This window comes from Schistocerca cancellata, chromosome 1 (genome assembly GCF_023864275.1).
Source record: "Schistocerca cancellata isolate TAMUIC-IGC-003103 chromosome 1, iqSchCanc2.1, whole genome shotgun sequence".
Lineage (NCBI taxonomy): Eukaryota > Metazoa > Arthropoda > Insecta > Orthoptera > Acrididae > Schistocerca > Schistocerca cancellata.
In genome coordinates this window covers 1,274,968,943-1,274,996,927 of record NC_064626.1, presented here as the reverse complement: position 1 = coordinate 1,274,996,927, position 27,985 = coordinate 1,274,968,943, and the positions used below count along the sequence as shown (strand labels likewise).

The 27,985-nt window shown below is 42.8% G+C and overlaps 1 protein-coding gene across 1 annotated transcript in view; it reads right to left on the bottom strand.

The window, feature by feature from the left end:
* Window positions 1–27,985, bottom strand: part of LOC126146144 (snake venom 5'-nucleotidase-like) — a 115,468-nt gene that overhangs the window by 39,611 nt on the left and 47,872 nt on the right. Inside the window, exon 6 of the mRNA XM_049915606.1 lies at window positions 19,698–19,901. Within this exon, the coding sequence (XP_049771563.1) occupies window positions 19,698–19,901 (204 nt within the window). The remainder of the gene's footprint in view (window positions 1–19,697; window positions 19,902–27,985) is intronic.

Here is a 27,985-nt window from a genome sequence, read left to right as displayed (position 1 = left end):
GTCTGTGTATATGTGGATGGATATGTGTGTGTGTGCAAGTGTATACCTGTCCTTTTTTCCCCCTAAGGTAAGTCTTTCTGCTCCCGGGATTGGAATGACTCCTTACCCTCTCCCTTAAAACCCATATCCTTTTGTCTTTCCTTCTCCTTCCCTCTTTCCTGACGAGGCAACCGTTGGTTGCGAAAGCTAGAATTTTGTGTGTATGTTTGTGTTTGTTTGTGTGTCTATCGACCTGCCAGCGCTTTTGTTTGGTAAGTCTCATCATCTTTCTTTTTAAATATATATATATATATATATGTATGTATGTATGTATGTATGTATGTATATATATTTTATTTTTCCAACTACCATTCCAAGTTCAGAGTCCATTAATTCCTCCCATAGTCCAGCCATAATCATGCCTGAAACCTTTCACATGAATCACCTGAGTACAAATCGCAGCTCCACCAATGTTCTGCCCTTCGATAGACACACAAACATACACACAAAATTCAAGCTTTCGCAACCAACGGTTGCCTCATCAGGAAAGAAGGAAGGAGAGGGAAAGACGAAAGGATTTGGGATTTAAGGGAGAGGGTAAGGAGTCATTCCAGTCCCGGGAGCGGAAAGACTTACCTTAGGGGGAAAAAAGGACAGGTATACACTCGCACACACACACACATATCCATCCGCATATACACAGACACAAGCAGACATTTGTCTGCACAAATGTATATATATATATATATATATATATATATATATATATATATATATATATATATATATATATATATATATATATATAGTTTATCATTAATTTGAACCCAACAATTACGTTTGTTATTGTCGCCTTTGCATTTCGAAATCTTTCCTGTCGTCTTATTTTTTTTTTTTTTTTCTCTTTATTTTCTCTTTCTGTTTTTACCAGTAGTTTCACTTTGTATTCACCTTCCCCTTTTACCGTAATCTACTCTACAATTTTATCCCGCCTATATACGCTCAACAATACGTAACCCACTTCCCGACCATAACCAAAAATTTTAGTTTCCGCTTTCAACACTACCGCTGCTATAAAATCCACCGTTTCTAGTTCAATAACAGCTGCTTTCACGTATTTAACAACCATTTCGGCTAGTTCTAATAACTTTAACTTTATTTCCACTTCCGTTTTTCGCACATCACTGATCATTTTAGCCGCTCCCCACAGGTTTTAACGTCATTATTTCTACAATTGTTAGCCCCATTTTCGTAATCTTTCACCACAACACCACTCCTTTAATACGTTTTTTCGAAATTTTATCGAAATTTTCCCGAATTTCTCCGTCCTTTAACGTGATTTAGCGGCAACACAACCTCCTAACCTTTTTGCACATCGCTGTCTACCAACCCAAGTTCACCACAGGATCAACTTAACCAACACTTTTTCGCCTTTTTTCAGACCAGATCTCCAATTGCTTTCTAGTTCACCTTCATCTCTCCCCATATATTTCTATCTTTCTTTTTCATTTCAACCTCATGTTAAACTTTCCACCTTCTAATACCATGTCACCCTCACAACACCCCCACAACCACCCCATTAAGTTGGTCTGCTGGTGTCTGTATATGTGTGGATGGATATGTGTGTGTGTGCGAGTGTATACCCGTCCTTTTTTCCCCATAAGGTAAGTCTTTCCGCTCCCGGGACTGGAATGACTCCTTACCCTCTCCCTTAAAACCCACATCCTTTCGTCTTTCCCTCTCCTTCCCTCTTTCCTGATGAGGCAACAGTTTGTTGCGAAATCTTGAATTTTGTGTGTATGTTTGTGTTCGTTTGTGTGACTGTCGACCTGCCAGCACTTTCATTTGGTAAGTCACATCATCTTTGTTTTTATATATATATATATATATATATGGTTATAATAGAAGGAAACATTCCACGAAGGAAAAATAAGGATGGATATGTGTGTGTGTGTGTGTGTGCGAGTGTATACCCGTCCTTTTTTCCCCCTAAGGTAAGTCTTTCCGCTCCCGGGACTGGAATGACTCCTTACCCTCTCCCTTAAAACCCACATCCTTTTGTCTTCCCTCTCCTTCCCTCTTTCCTGATGAGGCAACAGTTTGTTGCGAAAGCTTGAATTTTGTGTGTATGTTTGTGTTCGTTTGTGTGTCTGTCGACCTGCCAGCACTTTCATTTGGTAAGTCACATCATATATATATATATATATATATATATATATATATATACTGTGCATCTGTCAGATACATCATTTGCAGTATATAGTACTGCACGTCCACCCCCTATTTTTTCAGCCAGTACGTCAACACCAAGGACAACAAACGAAGAAACAAAGTAGGCAATCCTCTACACATGGTGCCCCGGATGAGGAATATTGTACATAGCCACAATAAACAAGTACTTGCAAATTTTGAGCCATGAACTTGACAGCTGTTTACAGTATAGTGGTGTAACAGCCAATCAACACACGGGTTTCATGGCCACAGTATGACACCAGCCAATCAGCGAGCAGGTTCTATGGAAGCAGCCACTGAGCAAAGGAGCAGCCAATCAGCACGCAGGTGGATGCAGCTGACCGCAGGTAAACAAGATGCCTTGCCAAAAACTTACAACTTGCTGCGCCCGTGTAGACGATGGATCAATATGACAACCACAACAACAGCAACAGAGCAGCAGAAGAAGAGTGAATGAGAAAAAGGTAATTTCATAGCAAAAGCTGTTTTGTATTAAGTGATACATATTGTGGAGACGTGGCTTAGACACAGCCTGGGGGATGTGTCCAGAATGAAATTTTCACTCTGCAGCGGAGTGTGCACTGATACGAAACTTCCTGGCAGATTAAAACTGTGTGCCAGACCAAGACTCGAACTCGGGACCTTTTCCTTTGTGGGGCAAGTTTTCTACCATCTGAGCTACCCAAGCATGACTCACACCCCATCCTCACAGCTTTGCTTCCACCAGTACCTACCTTCCAAACTTCACAGAAGCTCTCCTGCGAACCTTGCAAGACTAGCACTTCTGGAAGAAAGGATATTGCGGAGACATGGCTTAGCCACATGAGGTACTGGCAGAAGTAAAGCTGTGAGGACGGGGCATGAGTCGTGCTTAGGTAGCTCAGATGGTAGTGCACTTACCCGTGAAAGGCAAAGGTCCTGCATTCAAGTCTCGGACCATCACACAGTTTCAATCTGCCAGGAAGTTTCATATAAGCACACACTCCACTGCAGAATGAAAATTTCATTCTGGAAACCTCCCCCTGCTGTAAAGTTTGGAACGTTGGAGACGAGGTACTGGCGAAAGTAAAGTTGTGAGGACGAGGCATGAGTTGTGCTTGGGTAGCTCAGATGGTAGAGCACTTGCCTGCGAAAGGCAAAGGTCATGAGTTTGAGTCTTAGCCCGGCACAGTTTTAATCTGCCAGGATGTTTCACCAAATGAGTTGATTTATGAACTTCCATATACAGCATAATTAAGTGCAAACATCAATGGAGCCATCACAACACTGGATGCTATACATCCAGGGTATAAGCAAAATAATGTGAACAGTGGTAGTAATGGGATGGTTGCATTTGATGGTCAACAACGCGGGTAAGGCACATGTCACACTGGACTGTGAATGTTCATTACGGAAAAGTCATCAGTGCAGATTGTTAATGAGTAGTGCACACTTCATATTTGCATTCAGAGGCCAAGGTTGATGTGCAATGAAAGATGTAACGGAGTTCCAAAGAGAGCAGATTTTGGTGGCATCAGTAACCAAGACAGCAAATTTATTGAATATTTCAAGAGCAACTGCTTCGAGAGTCATGACAGCCTACACAAAACATGGAAAGACATCATCGTGTAAACACAACAATGGGCAAAAATCAAAACTAAATGACAGAGATCGGCATACGCTAACACAAGCTGTGTCAAAACAACACAAAACTACGGTGACTAGAGTGGCAGCAGAACTCAATTGCCATCTTCAAGACCCCCGTATCTGTCAACAATGTCTGCCAAGCACTCCGTAAAGATTCATGGATGAGCTGCTGTACCAAAACCATTAGTGATGACAACCAATGCAAATAAATGTAAAACATGGCGTCAGGAGCATAAAGCCTGCACGGCTGATCAGTGGAAACAGGTCATACGGTCTGATGAGTCAACATTTTCATTATTTCCAACATTGAGCTGGGCTTACATAGGGAGAACACCAAGAGAAACCTACAATCCTGTTTTGTTTGATTCCAATAGTTAAGCATGGAGGTGGAAGTGTGATGGCGTGGGCAACCATATCATGGTATTCTACTGATCCCATCATTACTCTCAAAGGCTGTGTTACGGCCAATGATTACATGAACAATTTAAGTGATCAGATATACCCCATGATTCAAATGTTGTTCCCCAACAATAATGCCATATTTCAGGAGAATAATGCACCCATACACACAGCCAGGAGCATGCAACTGAACTGCAGTGTCTTCCCTGGCCAGCACAGCTCCCGGACTTGAGCATTATTAACCCTTGTGGGCAGCATTGCAATGCCACCTCTGGAGCAGATTTCCACCTCCCTCATTACTACAAGAGTTAGAAGAGCTTCTGATCGAACAGTGGCATAACATTCCACCGGAGACTATACAACCATTATATGCCGGTATTCCAAGAAGAATCGCAGATGTATTATGGGCAAATGGGGTCCAGCCCCTTATTAATAAACCATTCCCAAGTAAGTACAGGTGTTCACATTATTTTGCCTATCCCCTGTATTTTTCATTACTTAATACAGTCTGTACAGCAAATGGTGTATAGGTTATGCTCATGCATAGAAAGACGGTGTAGTTTCTGTTTTGTACTTAATGAAAGCATAGTTTGTGCACTATGTGGATGATATTGATGTCTTGTAAACTGATTATCATTTAAAATGAATGAATAAATTATTTGTAACAATATTATGAAAAGGAAAGCTGCCACTCACCATGTAGTGGAGATTCTGAATCACAGATAGGCACAACAAAAAGACTGTCAGCATCTCCGCTGTATGGTGAGTGGCAACTTTCCTTTTCATAATAATGTTACATTCCATCCAGGATTTTCCATTGAATAAATTATTCAAATGATAGGAGATTTATATAATCACTGGTATAGATGTGTAAAGTGTTGCAGGATGTAGGTTAGCTTCTCACTTTTGTAGGGCCACAATGGAGGATGGAGGAGTTTTCACATTTATCAAGAATTTTTACCATAAATTTAATAACATAGGCATTCATAAATTTTACCTAGAGCAGCAAATGGAAGCATGTGCAACAGAACTAGAATTCCATAATAAATCATTCATAATAATAAGTGGGTACTCAGTATCAGCAGGTAATTTTAATCTGTTCATAAATCACTTTGAAGAGCTGTATTGGCCTATTAAAAAATAAAAAATAAAGAATTAGTGGTTTCTGGTGATTTTTATGTAAATTTTTGTGAAAATTTTTCCAGGAAGAACTTATTACAGAGTATAGCATTCTCATTCAGCTTAATCAATTCTGTTAACTTTCTAACTAGAACAGCTAAAGGCTCAAAGATGGCCACTGATAATAGCTTTATAGAAATGTCTAATGAACAAAATTATATTATAAAACCAATAATAAGCCTCTCAGACCATGACATGCAGTTCCTTTTACTAAATGTTAATACTGATCAGGATATAAAATTTACTAAGTCTGTGTTCAAGAGGGTTGTTAGTAAGCCAAAACTTGATTGTTTTAGGAAATACCTCAAAGACATGAACTGGAGATATGTGTACAGTGCTCACAGCATTAATGAGAAAGACAACACTTTTATTAATAACGTTTATTTATTTATTTTTATTTATTTATTTAGTGCCTGTATTATCACATTCATGATATTGGACTTGTCAAAGTGCAGAACAGTATAAAATATTACATATTTATATCATGTACAAAATCTTATCATTGGTATCAACACATCGTAATAACAAAAACATTATTCTGCTTACGTACATACAGATAGAAGAAAAGCTTGCAAAACCAATTGGTTGATTTTACTAAAACTATTAGATACCAGTACATTAGTTAACTAGGCATAGTAACATATTGCACAAAAGCTAGGTGCATAATTACATACACACATGGATGAAAGAATTTTGGTTTTATCTAGATATGGTTGTTAGTTATGAATTTTTGTTTGGAGAGTTATGAATTAGATCTACAGATTTGAGCAAAATTCCAGGTATTCATTAATGCTGTAGAAGCTGTTGCATAATGTATGCATAATAAGCACTTAACACTGTTTTGGTACTGCAACAATCTTTAAGCACTCTTAATATGTAACAGTACTTGCTTAATTTTTTGTTGAGCATTTCTACATGTTTTTCCCACATTAGATGCTCATCCACCCATAATCCTAACAAATTTATGTGATTCTTTTGCTGAATTTGGCTATTCAATAACGTGAATTTCACATTGGTGCTATTTTTGTTCCTTGTCATTGACAACTACACAGTTATCTTTAAACCATTTTTCTGCCAGTTCTGCTGTTTTGTCGATTTTTTTGCTGCATCTCATAATCATTCTTCCCTTTTATAGTGAAGCTGGTATCATCAGCAAACAGTATGGTATCAGCTGTTGAAAACTGTTGAGGTAGGTCATTAATAAAAAAGCAAGAATAACAAAGGTCCCAATACCGAGCCCTGGGGCACCCCATAATTAACTTTTTTATATTCAGAATGGTACACATTTCCATCCCCCACATCTACAAGAGTAATTTCATTTGGGAACTGTGCAAGGTACATTACCATATCTGTTTCTTATTTTGTTAGTATTTATTATGTACTCTTGTTTTCTGACATTTTCCACATCCCAGAGGAATGAATTAGACATTGGAATGAAAGTACATTTCAACTAATCTAAAATGTAGCCCAAAGCTTGTATCTCAGTTCAGTACAAAGTGCTTGTGGCAACACTGACATGCCATAACATCTCTGGCGCGCAAAAACTCTTTGGGCCAAGGCGGCCATTATGTTCTGTCTATGTAATACTTTCGATGTGTAATGACGTATATCTGAAGTGTGGCAATAAATGTACTCATTGTTTAGCAAGTGGATCAACAGGTTATTATTTATAATGATAAGGACCCAAACTCCCACATTGGTGACCCCGACGACAGTTTGTGACGCTCTTCTCGTGTTCTACCTGAGTTCAATAACAATAACAATCATGTATTTATGAGTGAACCGCCTGTATCGTCATGTGGCCTATGCAACGATATGTACTGCTGTACGATTTCTATGGACTCTATGCATTGAACATTTCGAGGCCCTCCGACCTGCGAGTGGATAGCAGTACCACAACACTCACAGACAACGCATACGTACCGCCCGCCATCTTGCCTAAAGATCGTTCTTTCGAACATACAGGACAAAGTGTGAAAAGACATCCGGACATTCCAGCGCTAATGTCGCACGCTCAGGAATGCACAACCCCCTCAGAACTTTGCACCAACTTTTGGAGCAGTGCCACTACACAGCTGCTACATCATCCATGCCGCGAATCGGTTCTGCGCCTGGCTAAGCACATTCTCAATTTTCTGATCGAACTGAACAGTGTATAGTGAATGTGACCTCTCCTAGTACCTCGCCCACTTTTGATAGACATCAGACAGCAATAACGACCGATCTGAGGGGTGTAACAGTTTACAGGCCCCCGAGCCTACCCCTCTCCCTCCCCCTCCCCTGGCAGACGCCATGTTGACTGCTCACGCACCTGTGGCTCTTAGACATCCAGTGGTTGTGGATTTCAAACCACCTAAGTTACCTAAACTGCCAAATTTTGCAAAAACGCAGCCCAACACACGGTTCATGTTAGTCGACTCTATTTTCGCCGCCACAGGCATTGACTCAGAAGAATCACGCTTCATGTTTGGTGGGACATTTGCATGACCATTTGGATCCGATTAGCGACATTGTGATCAGCCCATCGCCTTCACTGAAATATACAAATGCGAGAAGACTCATTTGTGAAAGACTTCCTCGAGCTCCGGACGAGATTATTCATCATATCATTCACAAGGAACACCTGCACAATGTCACCCCATTGGGACTATGGTGACAACTCCGCGCCCTCGCACCTGTGGATTTGCTATCCAATACAGTGTTATGGTCGATGTGGCTCGTCAAAATGCCGCAAGCATTACAACTACAGCTCCTGCTGCCCACCAACAGCATCTCGGACGCGAAGCTTTCGGTCGCGGATCGAGCTTTCAGTATTATTAACAGGCGAGCGCACAGCATGAAGAGTGGAGGTAACGATCTCAATGGCATGCCACCCCCCCCCCCCCCTTTCCCCCTCCAGGTTTCAGGCGAGCACGCTTCCTCAGTGCTCACGCTACAACAGTGGTGACATCTGCCCGTCGTCGCGGGGCACCAGATACAGCTTCCGCGACATCTGCCATGACAACTGACACCGCACTGCAGCACTCCACAACAGACACAGCTGACACCAGGAGCTCTTCACCACCCCTGCCTAACGCAGCCTGGCTGCTGTGTCGGTTCCACGCCAACTTCGATGACACAGCCAGGAAATGTCGCAGCCCTTGCACGACGGGAAATGCAGCTCGCGAGGTACCATAGGCGCAGCGTCTTGCACACAGGAAAAAAGACACCTTACAGCAACAACAGCATCTAACAAGGTAAGCGCTGACAGTTGTCTATTCACTCTTGACCTCGTCTCAGGAACTAAATTCCTCGTTGACAGTGGTGCTGATATTAGTGTAATACCCCCAGCTCTCGCACCTACCGTGTTAACTTCCTCGCCCAGACTGTTATGCACAGCTAATAACTCTCATATCAAAGTGTTAGGTACAGTGCCTTTAATGCTCAAACTGTCAAAAGACTTGAAGTTTTCATGGACTTTTCATGTGGCACAGGTGACTTGTCCGGTCTTAGGCATCGACTTTCTGTGACACCACAAATTTTTGCTAGACATTCCGTGAAGTACATTAGTCCACCAAACTTCGCAAAAGACTATCGCCCTTATGGCCACTGCATCTGTATCACCCATTCGGTCAACAAACATTGACATTTCACTATTGCAGACCGAATGTGCTCTTCTTGCGGCCAAGTTAACTAGTAAAAGTTGCGACGTGCTACTACAACAACAAGAAATCAGTGAACTCAAGCAAACAGAGGCCAAGCTCACCTCCCTTATCAAACGTACTGAACAGACATTACAGAGCATGAAATTCAAACTCGCCTCACTTCGAGGTATTCGCTCTTTGCACAAACCGGCGTGCACTCAAATCATTGACTCATTGCACGAGTGTTTGAACACTTACGACACATCCCGCGCATGTAGCACGTTATCAATAACGGGTGGCGCATGTCACAAACTCAATATGACCGAGGGCCTTCCAGTCAGACACCGACCACGACGCCTGAATCCACACAAACTCGAAGCGGCAAAAGCAATCATCTCGAACCTATTAAAAGCAGGCATTGTACGCCCATCCTCCAGTGACTGGTCATAACCGATTCATATCACACCGAAGAAGGATGGTTCCTACAGACTCTGTGACGACTATAGATGTCAATGACCGCACAATCATGGATAATTATCTAATACCGAACATTGAGGACTTCGCTTCTCAGTTGGAAGGCGCTAAAATTTTCAGTGTGGTAGACTGTGAAAAGCATATCACCAAATACCAAAGTATGAACAAGATATCCCTAAAACGGCCATCACCACACCCTTTGGCCTCTTCGAATACGTTTACATGCCTTACGGATTGAAAAACGCTGCCCAAACCTGGCAGAGGTCCTTAGATACAGTGTTACAACCCTTACCTTTCTGCTACATGTACCTGAACGACATTTTTATCTTTTCTTCCTCTCGGGAGGAACACGAACTTCACATCCAGGCGCTGTTTGACACATTACAATCCCACAGTGTGATTGTCAACAAAGACAAATGCAAACAGAGACAGGATTCTGTTGTTTTTCTGGGACACATAGTTTCAGCCGATGGTATCTGGTCCACACAAGAGAAAATAGAAATTATCGACAACTGCCGTGGACAGAGGTCACGCATGCGTCTTTCAAAAAACTCAAAACCGCACTTGCAGAAGCCATCATGTTTGCCTATCCACACCCAGATGCAACACTTTCGCTCATCATGGACACTATTGAAATATCTATCGGCGCAGTACTTCAACAACACAGAGGAGAGGTGGTGCAACCTCTTAAGTCCTTTTTAAAAAACTTTCTCCTTCTCAATGCAAATGGTTCGCTTTCGACAGAGAGCTCTTAGCTGTCTACGAAGCCATTAGATATTTCCGTGAAGACGTCGAGGGATGCCCCTTCACAATCTTTACAGACCACAAACCTCTCGCCCAAGCACTCACAAACCCTCCAGCCGACCCACCTCCTAGGAGGTTCCATTATTTCGAACTCATTTCACAATACACAACTAATGTACAATACGTTCGAGGATCCGACAACATAGCCGCTGATTATTTCTCCTGGATATTGGGCATATCTTCCTCAATCGACTTTGACGCTCTTGCTCGAGTGCAAACAAATGATGACTCCTTGGCGAGACATTTATCTGACAATAATCACTCTCTGCACCTGGCACGCAAGACGATTCCCAGCACACGCTCGGAGCTACTGTGTGACACTTCCACTGGCGTGTCACACCCCCTCGGCCCCTCCTCTTTGCGTCGCTCAGTGTTTGATGCATTGCACAGTCTCGCCCACCCGAGCATTCGCGCAACTACGTGGGTCACTGCAGACGACAACACCTCCAGCGACCCGATGCCACCGACCGCGGTGGACGACGACCTCCACACCGCCGCCTCCTCAAGAGACGACACGCCAGCCATGCCCCCTTCCGTAACACCGGGAACCCTCACTGGGCAGAGTCCGGGATCCACGTCCTTCACCCCAATCTCTCCTACTATGCCAGTCACACACTTCTCACCCGACATTCAACAACCCACTACCATCTCCATAGAATTCTCACACTTTTCACCATCTGACATCTGTATAACTACCACAAATGATTCTCTCTTAGTCATCCACGCTCCCCCCTGCTCCGCCAACAATGACACCTTCCAACTTTCCGTTCTCCACTCCTCACCGTTCCCCAATTCCTTAGAGCCTTCCCTCATTCAATCTTTCATTGATGCCACGGGGACACTGTACGTGTTGAACCCCGTGTCTCTGTCTATTCCGTCTATTCCCCCCACCCCCTCTGTCACCTCAGGAACCGGTCGCCACATACTCCCACTGGTGTGGCAACGTGATTACATTTTTCCACCCAAAAGGGCTCGAACCCTGGCTCCGCCCCACCCAGTTCCCCCTCCGGACGAAGATGGCGTGACACCTGCTCCCTCACCCCACAACAGCCAGAGCCTTGTGCTCCGCACTGCAGGGGGGGGGAGGGGCTCTCTCTGTGGCAACATTGACGTGCCATAAAATTTCGGCGTGCAAAACTCGTTGGGCCAAGGCGGCCATTATGTTCTGTCTATGTGATACTTTCGATGTGTAATGACGTATATCTGAAGTGTGGCAATAAATGTGCTCATTGTTTTAACAAGTGGATCAATTGGTTATTATTTATAATGATAAGGATGCAAATTCCCACATGTTTAATCCACTTCTTCTTCTTCTTGTTCTTTTTCTTCTTATAATTAGCAATTCAGCTTACCAACTACTTTCTACTACTAATACCTTTCATTTAGCAGCACACAAACAGAAAGGCATTCTTATAAAATTAGTGAAAGAAGCAGTAATGATGTGATTAATGCAGCACTCATGGGCTAATTATGGTAACTTCATCAGTTCACTAACAAATGATATGATGTAGCTCATAAGTGACTTCCAGCAAAGATGATGAGACTGACACTTGTCAATAACAATGCACATTTCTGATTGGTTCACTTAACTGGAAAACTGAATACTTAAAATGAGGTGTGCTTTTTAAGAATGTGTTATTTTTTTTATTAAATACACACATATGAATTATTATTATGTGAATTCCAATTATGTTAATCTACTTTTCATCATAATTTTCTGAAATACTGTGGCACTTCTCACAATCAATTTCTAGATCCCATTCTTATAACAGTCTTCCATGTAATTTGTCAACATTGCAGAAAGGCCAATGTGACATCATTGTTACCATAATGGCACTGATTGCCTAAATGATTTTTCAAGTGCAGGAACAATTAGTAATCATTGGGACTATACTGTGCCAAATCAGGTTGTTCCCGGCCTTCAGAAATGGAGATAGGAGGAGTTGCCACATTCATCAGGAACTGTCATAAATTTAAGAACATAGACATTCATAAATTTTGCCTAGAACAGCATATGGAAGCATGTGCAACAGAATTAGATTTTCACAAAAAATCCTTCATAATATTAAGTGTATATTGAGCATCTGCAGGTAACTTTAATCTGTTTGTAAACCACCTTGAAGCTGGACTGGCCCATTTAACAACCAAAAACAAAGAAATAGTGGTTGCTGGTGATTTCAAAGTAGATTTCCTTAAAGACTCTCCCAATAAGAACTTATTTGAGTTAGTAACACTAGCATTCAACTTAATTCCCACTGTAAAGTTCCCCACTAGGATAGCCACTTGCTCACAAACAGCCATTGATAATATCTTTATAGAAAAGTCCAATGAACAAAATTATATTACAAAACCAATAGTCAATGGCCTCTTAGACCATGACATGCAGTTCCTTCTGTTAAATGTTAATACTGAACAGGATATAAAATCTGTTAAATCTGAGCTCAAGAGGGTAATCAGTAAGCCAAAAATTGATTATTTTAGGACACTCCTTAGAGACATTCACTGGACTGATGTTTACAGTGCTCATGGCATGAATGAAAAATATAACATTTTTGCTAATAAAGTGCTTACCTTATTCGAACACTGCTTTCCCCCAAAACTTACCAAGGTTAGAGCAAAGTCTACAAAGAAGCCATGGATAGGGGTATCTTGTAAAACAAAAAGAAAACTGTATCTGTCAATCCGAAACATTTCCAATGTTGATGCTACAGCACATTATAAGAAATACTGCAACATATTAAAGACTGTAATACGGATGTCAAAGCAAATATATTACAAGGAAAAGATAGTCATACCAGATAACAAAATAAAGACAATATGGGATATAGTGAAGGAGGAGACCGGTAGAACCAGGCATGAAGAGGAACAAATAGCATTAAGAGTAAATGATACATTGGTGACAGATGTGTATAGTGTTGCAGAACTTTTTAACAAACATTTTATAACTGTTACTGAAAAGATGGGGTTTTCAGGTTTGGTAGATACTGCTATGGATTACCTTAGACCAGACATTTCAAGTAACTTCCATAATATGAATTTGACCCTCACTAACCCAACAGAAATAATGTCCATCATAAAATCTTTAAAATCAAAAACATCTAGTGGGTATGATGAAAATCAACAAAGTTAATTAAAGAATGTGATTCTGAGCTAAGTAACATATTAAGCTATCTGTGTAACCAGTCGTTTATCAGTGGAATATTTCCTGAATGGCTGAAATATGCTGAAGTTAAGCCACTGTTTAAGAAGGGAGATAAAGAAATAGCATCAAATTTCCGTCCAATTTCACTGTTGCCAGCATTCTCAAAAATTTTCGAAAAAGTAATGTACAGTCGTCTTTATAACCATCTTATCTCGAATAACATACTGTCAAAGTCACAGTTTGGATTTCTAAAAGGTTCTGATATTGAGAAGGCTATCTACACTTACAATGAAAATGTGCTTAATTCATTAGACAAAAAATTGCAGGCAACTGGTATATTTTGTGATCTGTCAAAGGCATTTGACTGTGTAAATCACAATATCCTTTTAAGTAAACTAGAATATTATAGTGTAACAGGAAATGCTGCAAAATGGTTCAGATCTTATATCTCTGGCAGGAAACAAAGGGTGTTATTAGGAAAGAGACATGTATCAAGCTATCAGGCATCATCCAACTGGGAACTAATTACATGTGGGGTCCCACAAGGTTCCATTTTGGGGCCCTTACTTTTTCTTGTGTATATCAATGACCTTTCATCAGTAACATTACCAGATGCCAAGTTTGTTTTGTTTGCCAATGATACACATTGCAATAAATAGGAAGTCAAGTGGAGTCTTAGAAAGATCAGCCAATAAAATATTTGTGGACATTAATCACTGATTCCTAGCCAATTCTTTGTCACTAAACTTTGAAAAAACACACTACATGCAGTTCAGAACTTGTAAGGGGTGTCCCAAGAGTATATGTATAACATACAATGACAAGAAGATAGAAGAAGTGGACAGTGTAAAATTCTTGGGATTACAGCTTGATAATAACTTCAACTGGGAGGAGCACACCACAGAACTGCTGAAGTTTCTTAACAAATCTCTGTTTGCAATGCGAATTTTGTCAGACATATGGGATATAAAAGTGAAAAAGCTGGCATACTATGCTTACTTTCATTCCATAATGTCATATGGGATTATTTTTTGAGGTAATTCATCAAGCCAAGCTAAAGTTGTCCGTGCAGTAAGAATTATATGTGGTGTGAACTCAAGAACATCCTGCTGAAGTCTGTTTAGGGAACTAGGGATACTAACTACTGCTTCCCAATATATTTATTCCTTAATGAAATTTGTCATTAAAAATATATCACTTTTTCAAACCAACAGCTCAATTCATGGAATCAATAATAGAAATAAGAATAATCTTCACAAGGATTTAAAGTCACTTAGTCTTGTACAAAAAGGTGTGCATTATTCAGGAACACACATTTTCAATAACTTGCCAGCAGCCATAAAAAGCTTAACAACCAATGAAATTCAGTTTAAGAGAAGCCTAAAGGATTTATTGGTGGCCAACTCCTTCTACTCCATTGATGAATTTCTTAGTAAAACCAACTGATTTGTATACAATATATCTAAAAACAAAGATGATGTGACTTACCAAATGAAAGCGCTGGCACATCGATAGACACACAAACAAACACAAACATACACACAAAATTCTAGCTTTCGCAACCAACGGTTGCTTCGTCAGGAAAGAGGGAAGGAGAGGGAAAGACAAAAGGATGTGGGTTTTAAGGGAGAGGGTAAGGAGTCATTCCAATCCCGGGAATGAATGCCAAATGAACACACCCGTCAACTCCTATCCTTAGTAAAAGTCCTCAATCTTTCCTCTCCCACATCCACACTGGCTGTTCAGAGCATCCTCCTACAGGCCAACCGCAAATTAGAACAGCATGCCACCCTTCACCTCAAAAAACTATCCAATCTCCTGGTTTCCCACCTCCGGAAAGGCAACTCACTCACCCTCCACAACCTTTCCAGCAAACTTCAACCTCCTCTCATTGCACACAAACCCAGTCTCTCCCATCTACTCAATCTCGCACTTCCAGCTCCACTCCCTCCAAAACCTCAAAATTCCAATCAACACAATCTGGAACCATAACACCCTAATTCAGTAGTTAACCTTTCCTCCAAACCTCTCTCCCAATCCGAAACCTCTGTCCTATCCAAAGGCCTCACCTTCAGCCCCACTCCCAGATTCAACCAAACAGCCCTCGTCAAAGATTTACTGTCCTACACTCATACTCTCTGCTGGAAATATCACTTACCACGAAGAAAAATTATCCTAATCCTACTCCTAATGATCCAACTCCCCAAGACACTATCCAGATTGAACCCTGCCTGGAACAGATCCATCCTCCGTCACAGCGGGACCCACCTCCTCTTCCTCAAAATCACCCTCTCCAAACCTTCCAGGAATTTCTGACTTCCAGACTTGCCTCTCAATCCTTCTTAAAAAACCTTAATCCTACTCCCAACATCACCACTGCTGAAGCCCAGGCTATCTGTGATCTGAAGGCTGACTGATCCATCGTCATCCTTCCGGCGGACAAGGGTTCCACGACCGTGGTACTTGATCGTCGGGAGTATGTGGCTGAGGGACTGCGTCAGCTTTCAGACAACACCACATACAAAGTTTGTCAAGGTAATCCCATTCCTGATGTCCAGGCGGAGCTTCAAGGAATCCTCAGAACCTTAGGCCCCGTACAAAACCTTTCACCTGATTCCATCAACATCCTGACCCCACCGACACCCCGCACCCCTACCTTCTACCTTCTTCCTAAAATTCACAAACCCAATCATCCCGGCTGCCCCATTGTAGCTGGTTACCAAGCCCCCACAGAACGTATCTCTGCCTACATAGATCAACACCTTCAACCCATTACATGCAGTCTCCCATCCTTCATCAAAGACACCAACCACTTTCTTGAACGCCTGGAATCCTTACCCAATCTGTTACCCCCGGAAACCATCCTTGTAACCATTGATGTCACTTCCTTATACACAAATATCCCACACGTCCAGGGCCTCACTGCGATGGAGCACTTCCTTTCACGCCGATCACCTGCCACCCTACCTAAAACATCTCTCCTCATTACCTTAGCCAGCTTCATCCTGACCCACAACTTCTTCACTATTGAAGGCCAGACATACCAACAATTAAAGGGAACAGCCATGGGTACCAGGATGGACCCCTCGTACGCCAACCTATTCATGGGTCGCTTAGAGGAAGCCTTCTTGGTTACCCAAGCCTGCCAACCCAAAGTTTGGTACAGATTTATTGATGACATCTTCATGATCTGGACTCACAGTGAAGAAGAACTCCAGAATTTCCTCTCCAACCTCAACTCCTTTGGTTCCATCAGATTCACCTGGTCCTACTCCAAATCCCATGCCACTTTCCTTGACGTTAACCTCCACGTTAACCTCCACCTGTCTAATGGCCAGCTTCACACGTCCGTCCACATCAAACCCACCAACAAGCAACAGTACCTCCATTATGACAGCTGCCACCCATTCCACATCAAACGGTCCTTCCCTACGGCCTAGGTCTTCGTGGCAAAAGAATCTGCTCCAGTCCGGAATCCCTGAACCATTACACCAACAACCTGACAACAGCTTTCGCATCCCGCAACTACCCTCCCGACCTGGTACAGAAGCAAATAACCAGAGACACTTCCTCATCCTCTCAAACCCAGAACCTTCCACTGAAGAACCGCAAAAGTGCCCCACTTGTGACAGGATACTTTCCAGGACTGGATCAGACTCTGAATGTGGCTCTCCAGCAGGGATACGACTTCCTCAAATCCTGCCCTGAAATGAGATCCATCATTCATGAAATCCTCCCCACTCCACCAAGAGTGTCTTTCTGCTGTCCACCTAACCTTCGCAACCTCTTAGTTCATCTCTATGAAATCCCCAAACTACCTTTCCTACCCTCTGGCTTCTACCCTTGTAACTGCCCCTGGTCTAAAACCTGTCCCATGCACCCTCCCACCACCACCTACTCCAGTCCTGTAACCCGGAAGGTGTACACGATCAAAGGCAGAGCCACGTGTGAAAGCACCCACATGATTTACCAACTGACCTGCCTACACTGTGACGCATTCTATGTGGGAATGACCAGCAACAAACTGTCCATTCGCATGAATGGACACAGGCAGACAGCGTTTGTTGGTAATGAGGATCACCCTGTAGCTAAACATGCATTGGTGCACGGCCAGCACATCTTGGCACAGTGTTACACCATCTGGGTTATCTGGTTACTTCCCACTAACACCAACCTATCCGAACTCCGGAGATGGGAACTTGCTCTTCAATATATCCTCTCTTCCCGTTATCCACCAGGCCTCAATCTCCGCTAATTTCAAGTTGCCGCCACTCATACCTCACCTGTCATTCAACAACGTCTTTGCCTCTGCACTTCCGCCTCGACTGACATCTCTGCCCAAACTCTTTGCCTCTGAATATGTCTGCTTGTGTCTGTATATGTGTGGATGGATATGTGTGTGTGTGTGAGTGTATACCTGTCCTTTTTTCCCCCTAAGGTAAGTCTTTCCGCTCCCGGGATTGGAATGACTCCTTACCCTCTCCCTTAAAACCCACATACTTTCGTCTTTCCCTCTCCTTCCCTCTTTCCTGACGAAGCAACTGTTGGTTGCGAAAGCTAGAATTTTGTGTGTATGTTTGTGTTTGTTTGTGTGTCTATCGACATGCCAGCGCTTTCGTTTGGTAAGTCACATCATCTTTGTTTTTAGATATATTTTTACCATGTGGAATGTTTCCGTATATTATATTCATATCATTGATTTGTATATAAGTACAACATAACTTCTGCTCAATTTCAGTGCAGTAATGTGTTCATTGAAAATCTGTGTGTGTGTGTGTGTGTGTGTGTGTGTGTGTGTGTGTAAGTATAATCTAACTTCTGCACCATTTCAGTGCAGTAATGTGTTCATTGTCAATAAGTATTACAGTAGTTGTATTACATGTTTATTACCTTATAAATAAATAAAAAGCTTTTTTACTTTAAATTCAGTGCATTAGTATTTGTAAAATGACTCTTAGTGTTTATTAAAAAATGATGATCATTCCACTTGGGACCTGTGGAATGGTACATTAGCTTATTTATTTTAGTTGTAAATATTTGTCATGTATTGTTGTTTTTCTGACATGTTCCACATTCTGGAGGATCTCCTCACTACGGATCATTTGGAATGAAAGTAAATCTAATCTAATCTAATCTAATCTTATGAAATGATGAGTCAATTTATTTGTTGAGCCATACGTGGACAGGGATGTTCGTGTAATAAACCTCAGTCTCTCTACTGAGCTTCCCATGCCTTTGTCCATAATTGCTTGTTAAAGATCGCACAATATCTCGGAACTGAATGAGTTTCACTGAAGTAAAAAAATCCACAAGCAACATTCCTGTCAATCCCAAAACACAGTGCACATTTTTTCAAACTGAAAATGTTTTCACGATAATCACATTCTGAGGCAATGTCCAATGTTTCCTTTCCATGGAATCTTGTTTTGATTCTGATGTAACACAAGCCACCCAAGTTCCATCTCCAGTGATAATTCAGCTTAAAATTCATCATTACTGTATCACTCAAGAAAATTGAAAGTATTGGCTACTTAATTGGTTTTGTTCAAATCAGTCAGCACTTTCAATACCCAGCAGGAGCACTATTGACAGTAGTTAAAGCATTCTGCATGAATCTCATACAGAACAATTCTCAAAAATTATGAAAACTCATACGAGAAGGACAAATTTGTAAAGTGTCTATCAAACTTTGCATCAACTTTCTGCATTATGTCTTCGGTGATGATGGATAGTCACCTACTTCACAATTAATAATGGGCATTAGCGTGGTCATCATCAAATATTCTCATCCATTCCCTTGCCAGCTGTTGCTCATAGTGTTTTCTCCATAAATTTAACTTATCTACCGAGGAATTTTGAGGATTTTTCATTTATGGCATTCATAAAATAAATCAGTGCATGTATTTCACACTTAGTAGTACCTTTAATTCAGTAAGTCATTTTAAATGAGAACAAAAAACATGAACATGGGTAAGTGTTTCTGTTATGGCACTTGTGAGTATCTAAATGACGTGGGTATTAACATGTACGTGCAGATCATTGAGTTCTGTGCTGCAGCAGCCATGTTTAAAAGTGATACTCAGTCAAAGAACTTGCATTCAAATCATCAGGAGAGACAGAGAGATCAAAATGTAGAATGAGTATATCTTTGTTTATACTTGCGTGACTACAGCTTAATTTAAGAAAATAAATAAATAAATAAATATTACAGTAAATTTCTTACAAGCAAAGGAACTTACTGATATTCGCTTGCCCATAGTCTGAAACATTATTAAATATTGCATCAGACACTGTGCAGTCATCAGTGACTGTCAGAGATATTTCTCCCACTGTGAAGAAAGATTCTGGTTTTGTAGCATCAATTTTCAGGCTCGCAATGTAAACCTTTTCACCATTACTTTTTTGAGTATCATTCCAGAGATAGTTACTATCAGGTGAGAAATCTGAAATAGAAGACTTATATCAGAAAGTAGTTCACAGTTTACACTGAGAGGGTAGGGAAGGCAAAAAAGGTTGTAGAAACAAGAACTGCAGAAGTTATAAAAAAAAAGCTCAAGCTGTGTCAGGGATTACCCTAAAAACAGTCACAGCTCAGAAAATTTTAGTAGTGAATGCTTGTCCAGCCTAGCAAATAAGAGGTCAATTTGTGAACTGTAAGCTGTACTATAAATAACTGGAACTTTCACGTGATCTTTCCTGCATTACCCTCTCCCCCCTCTCCCCCCTCACACTCACATCCTCCCTCCCACCACCCCACTCATAATAGTGCCCTCATAACTTGGATTTTGCGTGATGTGCCACATTTATAATGCCTCTACATGCTTTACTCGTTTCTCCCCTGAAAAAGAACCTCTAGTACCAAAAGCTAGGCGTGCTATTGTATTTGTATATGTGTGTTTCTCTCAACTGCTCTAGGATGTGCACTTTCTGAAGATCAGTGTTGGCCAACTGACTTTATTTATTCAATAATGAATTACTGTGTATGCTTGATTTTATCTGGATAAGAGATGTGAGTGAGACAGAGTCTCACTCACAACATCGTTTAATGGTTTAATCAAATTCCTAAACATTTCTGTGGAGGATGTAGAAAATGCTATTCTAACATTAAGAAACAAAAAATCTGCTGGTTTGGACGGAATACCCAGCAAAGTTATTTAAATGGTACACAATAGAATTGCAAACCCACTAGCTCAGATAATAAATCAATGTTTTTAAGAGGGCTGTTTCCCAGAGGTACTGAAATATGCTGAAGTCAAACCAATCTTCAAGAAGGGATCAAGAGAGATCATAAGAAATTATCACCCTATCTCGATTCTCCCAGTCCCATTTAAAATATCTGAAAACGTGCTGTTGCACAAATCAAAGACTTCATTGCAAAATATTCTGTTATTCTAAACAATCAGTTTGATTTCAGCAGGGTAAAAACACTATTGCAAAATATTCTGTCATTCTAAACAATCAGTTTGATTTCAGCAGGGTAAAAACACTATTGCAAAATATTCTGTCATTCTAAACAATCAGTTTGATTTCAGCAGGGTAAAAACACCATTCGGTGCAGTAATCAGTTTCACTGAGAAAATAATTACATCATTAGACAAGAGAAATAAGGTGGCTGGAATTTTCTGCGACCTTGATTGCTTACAAACTTGAAAAGTATGGCATTAGCGGCAGTGCCCTACAATGGCTTAAATCCTACTTATCCAACAGAAAGCAAAGAGTTAGCATTTCTTAAAATGGCACATATTATTTTTCTGACTGGAAAAAAAAAGTCTCAGGATGTTCCACAAGGCTCCATATTAGGCCCAGTCCTTTTTTTTTTTTTTTTTAAGGTTAATGACTTACCATTACATATCAGCTCCCCATCAGTTCTGTTCGCAGATCATACTTCTGTCTTAGTTGAAGATCAGGACTCGGAAAAAATTCACAAATCTGATATCAGTACCTTCAGTACCTTAGAAACTTGGTTTCAGCTAAATGGGTTGAATCTAAACATATGTAAGATTCACGTGATGCAGTTCAGAACCAAACAGTCAAAATGTGAGCAGCTTAAGATTGTACACAACAACCAAGGTATAGAAGAAGTTGACTCAGTCAAATTCTTAGGTTTAAATGTAGATAAAAATTTGAGCTGGCAGGCATACATTGAACACCTGGCAAACAAACTGAGCAGCTTTGCATTTGCAATGCAAATATTGTCAACTGCAACTGACATGGACACATGAAAAGTAGCATGTACAAGCTACTTTGAATCCATTATAACGTATGGTATTGGTTTCTGAGGTAACTCGACAAACATAGTGCGGATACTAAAAATACAGAAAAAAATCATACGAAATATGTGCACTGCAAATCACAAAGAACCATGTTGACCATTATTTAGAAAACTTAAAATATTAACTCTGCATCCTTATACATATGTGGGAGTGACAAGTCGATAGTCGACAAGACACTGAGAGATTCTCTTGACGAGCGGGTTTCTTTGGAGGACACGATGAGTGTTCGTTTTCCCGCGTTAACGATGTATCAAGTGTGTTTGTGCGGTACAATAAAGGTGGTCGTTCACAGTATAAATTCCACGCAAGTGTTTTCCTTTATGTAGTGAAATTACCCCTACATAAGTGGTGACCCCGTAACTAAGCAGTGTGACAGTAGGCAAGTTTCTTGAGATATTTTCCACGACGTCTCGTATCGACATGTCGTCTGCACAGAACCTCTTCCGCCACATCGACGGCGTCATCCAAAACATCAAAAAGGAGCTCGACACGATGCAGCAAAACCCTCAGTTCACAGTGCCACGGACGCGTACATCTCAAACCGACTTCGCCCACGACGTTACGTTTCCAACCGCGCCGCATGTGCCGGTGGGTCCCGCGCTGCTGCCACAGAACATTGCCTCGCACAACCAGCGCGCAGGACACGCCGATATCAGACCCAAACTGCTCCCGTTTTCATCACCCGCGTCGGTAACGCTCCCACGAGTTTCGCACTTTCCGTTCGCCAGTGATCGTGGGACACCCGCGTCTCGGTTACAAATTCGACCCCCACCTTTCGTCCCCGAGCGTCCGGAAATTTGGTTCGCTATTATGGAGAACATTTTCGTGCAGCAACAAATAGTCAACGATTTTGAACAGTTCACGCTAGTGATATGCAACCTGGACCAACGTGCGTCGTCAGTGGTATCGGATATAATTATGCAATCCCCACCACAACAAGCCTACACCACTCTCAAGACGGCTTTAATTTCGCGTTGTACAAAACCTGTGGATCAGCGGATATCACAGCTCCTGTACCACGAGAAATGCGGTGACAGGTCACCTTCAGACTTTTACCGGCATTTACGTGCTATGGTGGACCCTTCCGTGTTCTCAGACACATTACTTTTGCACATATGGCAACAGCAGTTACCTCCGCAGGTGGGCTTAACCTTAATTGCTTACGAGGGCTGGCCATTAAACGAGTTGCTGCAAGTAGCCGATAGAGCGCACTCCCTGTTCGACTCGCACGCCACAGTGGCCGCCGCCGCAACCACCTCGGCCAACGACACCAGCCGAGCACGGCCGGAACCGGTCGCCGCGGCGCCTCCAACTTGTGCTGCCACGACCGCACGACGAGCGCCGGATGCGACCGAAGATTTCCGATCTCTCCGCGCTGCCATCGATCAGCTGACCGCCCAGCTGCAGCGGCTAGAGCCACGCGACGTTGCGGCAGCTGACACACACACACGTCGTCGCCAGCCGATGCGACCGCCGCGTCACGCAAACAACGGCACCGGTTATTGCTGGTTCCACCAGCGCTTCGGCGCGCAAGCTACGAAGTGTAAGACGCCGTGCTCACACCCAAACGCATCCCACGGCCTGCTTTAGGCGCAGCCGACCGTGACAACAAGCAACTGCGCCTAAACTCACAGACGCATGGAAGGGGAACACCCCCATTTCAGCACGAGCCTACGTTATGTGGATCGACTTCTCCCACAGCTGTAAGGTACGCTGTTTCACAAAGACTTTTCGTTCCTGATCGCTCTACAGGATGGATGTTCTTGGTCGACACTGGCTCAGATGTCAGCACTCTGCCTGTAAATTTCTTCGCTTCAGACAAACGCACTGAAGAAACCACTTTGAAAGCAGTCAACGACTCAGTCATCCACACATATGGACAGAAAACACTGCCAGTGGACATTGGGCTACCAGAAGAATGCAACTGGACCTTCGTTATGGCTGATATCGACCAACCTATACTAGGTGCTGATTTCCTGGCAAAACATGCATTGTCCGTGGATTTACACAAGTCACAACTCATCCATTCTGTCAATGGATTTGTTATTCCGGGAATACAAGGACGTCCGACTTCTCATGCATGCCAAAGGGTAGATAACCTCAGTGCACCCACCTGGGAGGACACCACAGCAACGAAGGAAGCTGACCGGCACATGGCTCAAACGACATCAAAACAGTTAACGACACAACAACAGGCTCCTGCTGTTTCAACCACAAAGGTGACACCCAAACCACAACAGGGAACAAGAAAGAGCAGGGCGAAGCATGAGACGGTGCACCACATCCGTACAACTCCAGGCCCACCAGTCTCCTCACGTGTTCGCAGGCTTGCACCTGATCGCTTGCGGGAAACCAAGGCCATTTTCAACGAGATGCTACAGGAAGGAACTATACAGCCATCCAACAGTCCGTGGTCCTCTCCTCTGCATCTCGCCCATAAAAAGAATGGGTCATGGTGCCTGTGCGGTGATTATCGAGCTTTGAACGCCCGAACTGTTCCAGACAGATACCCTGTGCCACATATACAGGATTTCACCCATTCACTGGCCGGAGCATCCATATTCAGTGTTTTGGATTGCCGTAAGGCTTATAATCGGATCCCAATGGCAGAGCAGGACATACCAAAGACTGCAGTGACAACCCCATTCAGGCTGTTTGAATTTTTGGTGATGCCATTTGGGCTGAAAAATGCGGCCTGGACATGGCAACGGTTCCTAGACAGCGTACTAAGAGGACTACCATATTGTTTCGCCTATTTAGACGATATTCTGGTGTTTTTGGAGAATGTTTCTGACCATCAGAAACACGTGAGTGAGGTGCAAAGCAGGCTTAGTGCTCATGGAATTACACTTAACAAGGACAAGTGCGTGTTTGGGGAACCCATTGTAACCTTCCTGGGTTATAAAGTGTCAGCTCAGGGCATTTTCCCACTGCCAGAGAAGCTGGAGTTGTTGCGTACCCTACCACGGCCTCAAACCTACCACGATCTCCGACGGTTCCTAGGGATGATAAATTTCTATCGTCGCCACCTCCCCGGAACAGTAGCAATCCAGATGCCACTGAACAATGCCTTGGCCGGACACAACAAAATTGGCAAGCGCCCACTCCCATGGACACCCGAGATGGACTCGGCTTTCAAGGCACTGCAAAACAGCCTTCACAACGCAGTGGGGCTTGCACACCCTGCACCAGGAGCTCAGCTAGCCATAGTAGTGGACGCAAGCCAAGTCGCAATCGGGGCAGCACTGCACCAGAGAGTGAAGGGTCATTGGCAGCCACTAAGTTTCTTCTCACAAAAACTACAGATGAGTCAAACTCGTTGGAGTGCATATGACAGGGAACTCCTCGCAATGTATGAAAGTGTCAGGCACTTCCGCCCCTTAGTTGAGGGCAGGCAATTCACCATATACACCGACCACAAACCTCTCGTGGCAGCTTTCTACAAAGTCAGCGATTCATCTTCCCCCCCGCCAGGCCCGCCATATAGAGTTTATATGCCAGTTTTCGACAGACGTGCGTCACATCCATGGTGCCGAAAACATTGTGGCAGACTATTTCTCACGTATTAATGGGATAAGTCCAATGTTAGATTATTCCGAATTGGAAAGGGCTCAGGCTTCAGATGCGCAGCTGCAATCCTTGTTGGCGGACCCGTCCACTGGCCTACATTTACAACTTGTGGATGTCCCCTGCAGCCCATGTAAGCTATGGTGCGACACCTCCACGGTTAGACCACGCCCATACATCACCCCCCAGTTCCGACAAAAGGTATTCGACAGCATTCACAACCTGGCACATCCGGGAACCAATGCCTCAGTGAAATTAGTGACGGACCGTTTTGTGTGGCCTTCAATCAAGAAAGATACACGGGAGTGGGCCCGCAGCTGCTATCAGTGTCAACGTAGCAAAGTGGGACGCCATGTTCATGCTCCAGTAGGACAATTCCCAAACCCAACGGCACGTTTTGGGCATGTACACATTGACTTGGTTGGACCCCTCCACCCTTCAGAAGGTTACAGGTACTTGTTTACGGCAGTGGATCGTTGCACGCGGTGGGCAGAGGCTACACCAATCAGGGACATTTCTGCAGAGACTACTGCACGTGCATTCTTGGAAACTTGGATGGCTCGTTTTGGGTGCCCATTTTTCGTTACCACTGACCAAGGACGCCAGTTCGAGTCAACACTGTTCCAACAACTGTCAAAACTCTGCGGCTTCCACCGAAACCGTACTACTAGCTACCACCCGGCCAGCAACGGTTTGGTGGAAAGGTGGCACTGGACCTTAAAGGCTGCCCTGATGTGCCATGAGGACTCATGGACTCGAGCGTTGCCATTGGTTTTGTTGGGGTTACGGACCGCATTAAAAACAGACATCAATTGTTCCTCGGCAGAGTTGGTATACGGAGAACCACTCCAAGTTCCAGCAGAATTCCTTGCACCAGTTCCTCTCCCAGATGACACACAACTACCCCACCTCTTGCAACAAATGAGGAAGCAGGCAGAGACACTACGTGCAGCCCCGACGTCTCAGCACGGCACGCATCCAGTGTTCATACACAAGTCCCTCGATACTTGTTCCCACATCATGCTCCGCACAGACCTGGTACGTCATTGGTTACAGCCACCGTACACTGGACCGTACCAAGTGCTAGGATGGGACAAACACACAATGGATATCCTCCTCCAGGGAAAGTCGACCAAAGTTTCCATTGAGCGAGTAAAACCCGCTTGGACAATGCCAGCACCGACGACAGTCTCACAGACGACTTCAGACACAACTTGCAACGAACCCACACCTTACGCAGAACCAGACAGCTGTGTCCCACATGAGCCCCACACCAGGGGGCCTAATGCAGCAACAGAATCAGCAAGCAGCACCCGCACTATCCGCACTCGGGCAGGCCGAGAGGTGAAGTTTAAGTACCCCACCATACCGGGTGCTCCGCACTTCAGGGGGGGGGGGGGGGGGGGGCTGTGTGGGAGTGACAAGTCGATAGTCGACAAGACACTGAGAGATTCTCTTGACGAGCGGGGTTCTTTGGGGGACACGATGAGTGTTCGTTTTCCCGCGTTAACGATGTATCAAGTGTGTTTGTGCGGTACAATAAAGGTGGTCGTTCACAGTATAAATTCCACACAAGTGTTTTCCTTTATGTAGTGAAATTACCCCTACACATATATGAGATCATCATAGTCTTGTACACCAGACATGAATTATTGAGGGAAACCATTTTGTCCATTCACATGATACCAAAAATAAAGAAAATTTTATGCTCCCCACCCACTACCTCAGACCGTATGCCCAGGGACTGCAATACGCGGGAATGAAATTTTGTAATAAAATAAAAGGGAACAAGTTGATGCAGATGAATTTAGGTTCACTTAAAAGAAAGCTATATGAGGTACTGACACTGAAGTGTTATTACTCAGTGGATGAATTCATGCGGGACAAACTGGAAATTTGAGCTGGGTGCAATGTGTTATCCTTATAGTGTCATTATTTATTATAGTGCTATTATTTATTAATGTAAAAATCATTGTAATTGTTTTATAAATTTTTGACATGTCTCCTATATGCAAACCAAATGGATTGCAAATGTACATCATGAGATGAATAAAACACAATTCACAATCAGGTTGAGAGGACTTCTTTGAATGTGCTTTTCACTGATGTTCATAATTTCAATGCATACAAGACATAAATACAAAACCCAATAACATAAATTTGATAACTCAAAGATTCATTAATGTTTTCATTGTTATTACACTGATTGAAGAAAAATCACAACACCAAGAAGGAGTTTTGCAACATAAATGAAAGTTGTAAAACATGTTTCTACATCACAAAGGTGATTTCTATGAAAATTTCATACCAGTTACATAAGAGTGGCACAGTAGCACCACCATGAGGATGCAAATCAGTTTTGCTTTCAATAGCAAAAATCGTGAGCATTAGTTATCTTTGAGATTGAAGGCGGTGAGTTGATGGTAGTCAAGAATGCCTTTAAGGCAACAAAGATGCCCTTATCAGCACCTCACTGAGTTTGAAAAAGTTCACGTAATAGGGCTATTGGAAGCTGGATGTTGCTTCTGTGATTTTGCAGAAAGACTTGGCAGGAATGTAGCCACTGTACATGGCTGCTGGCAGTGGTGGTCAAGAGAATGTATGAGGGGGTACCCAAAAAGAAATTGGAATTACTTTTTAAAAGCTACATATTTTCAAATTGTTTACAAAACAACCTTATCCCCTTC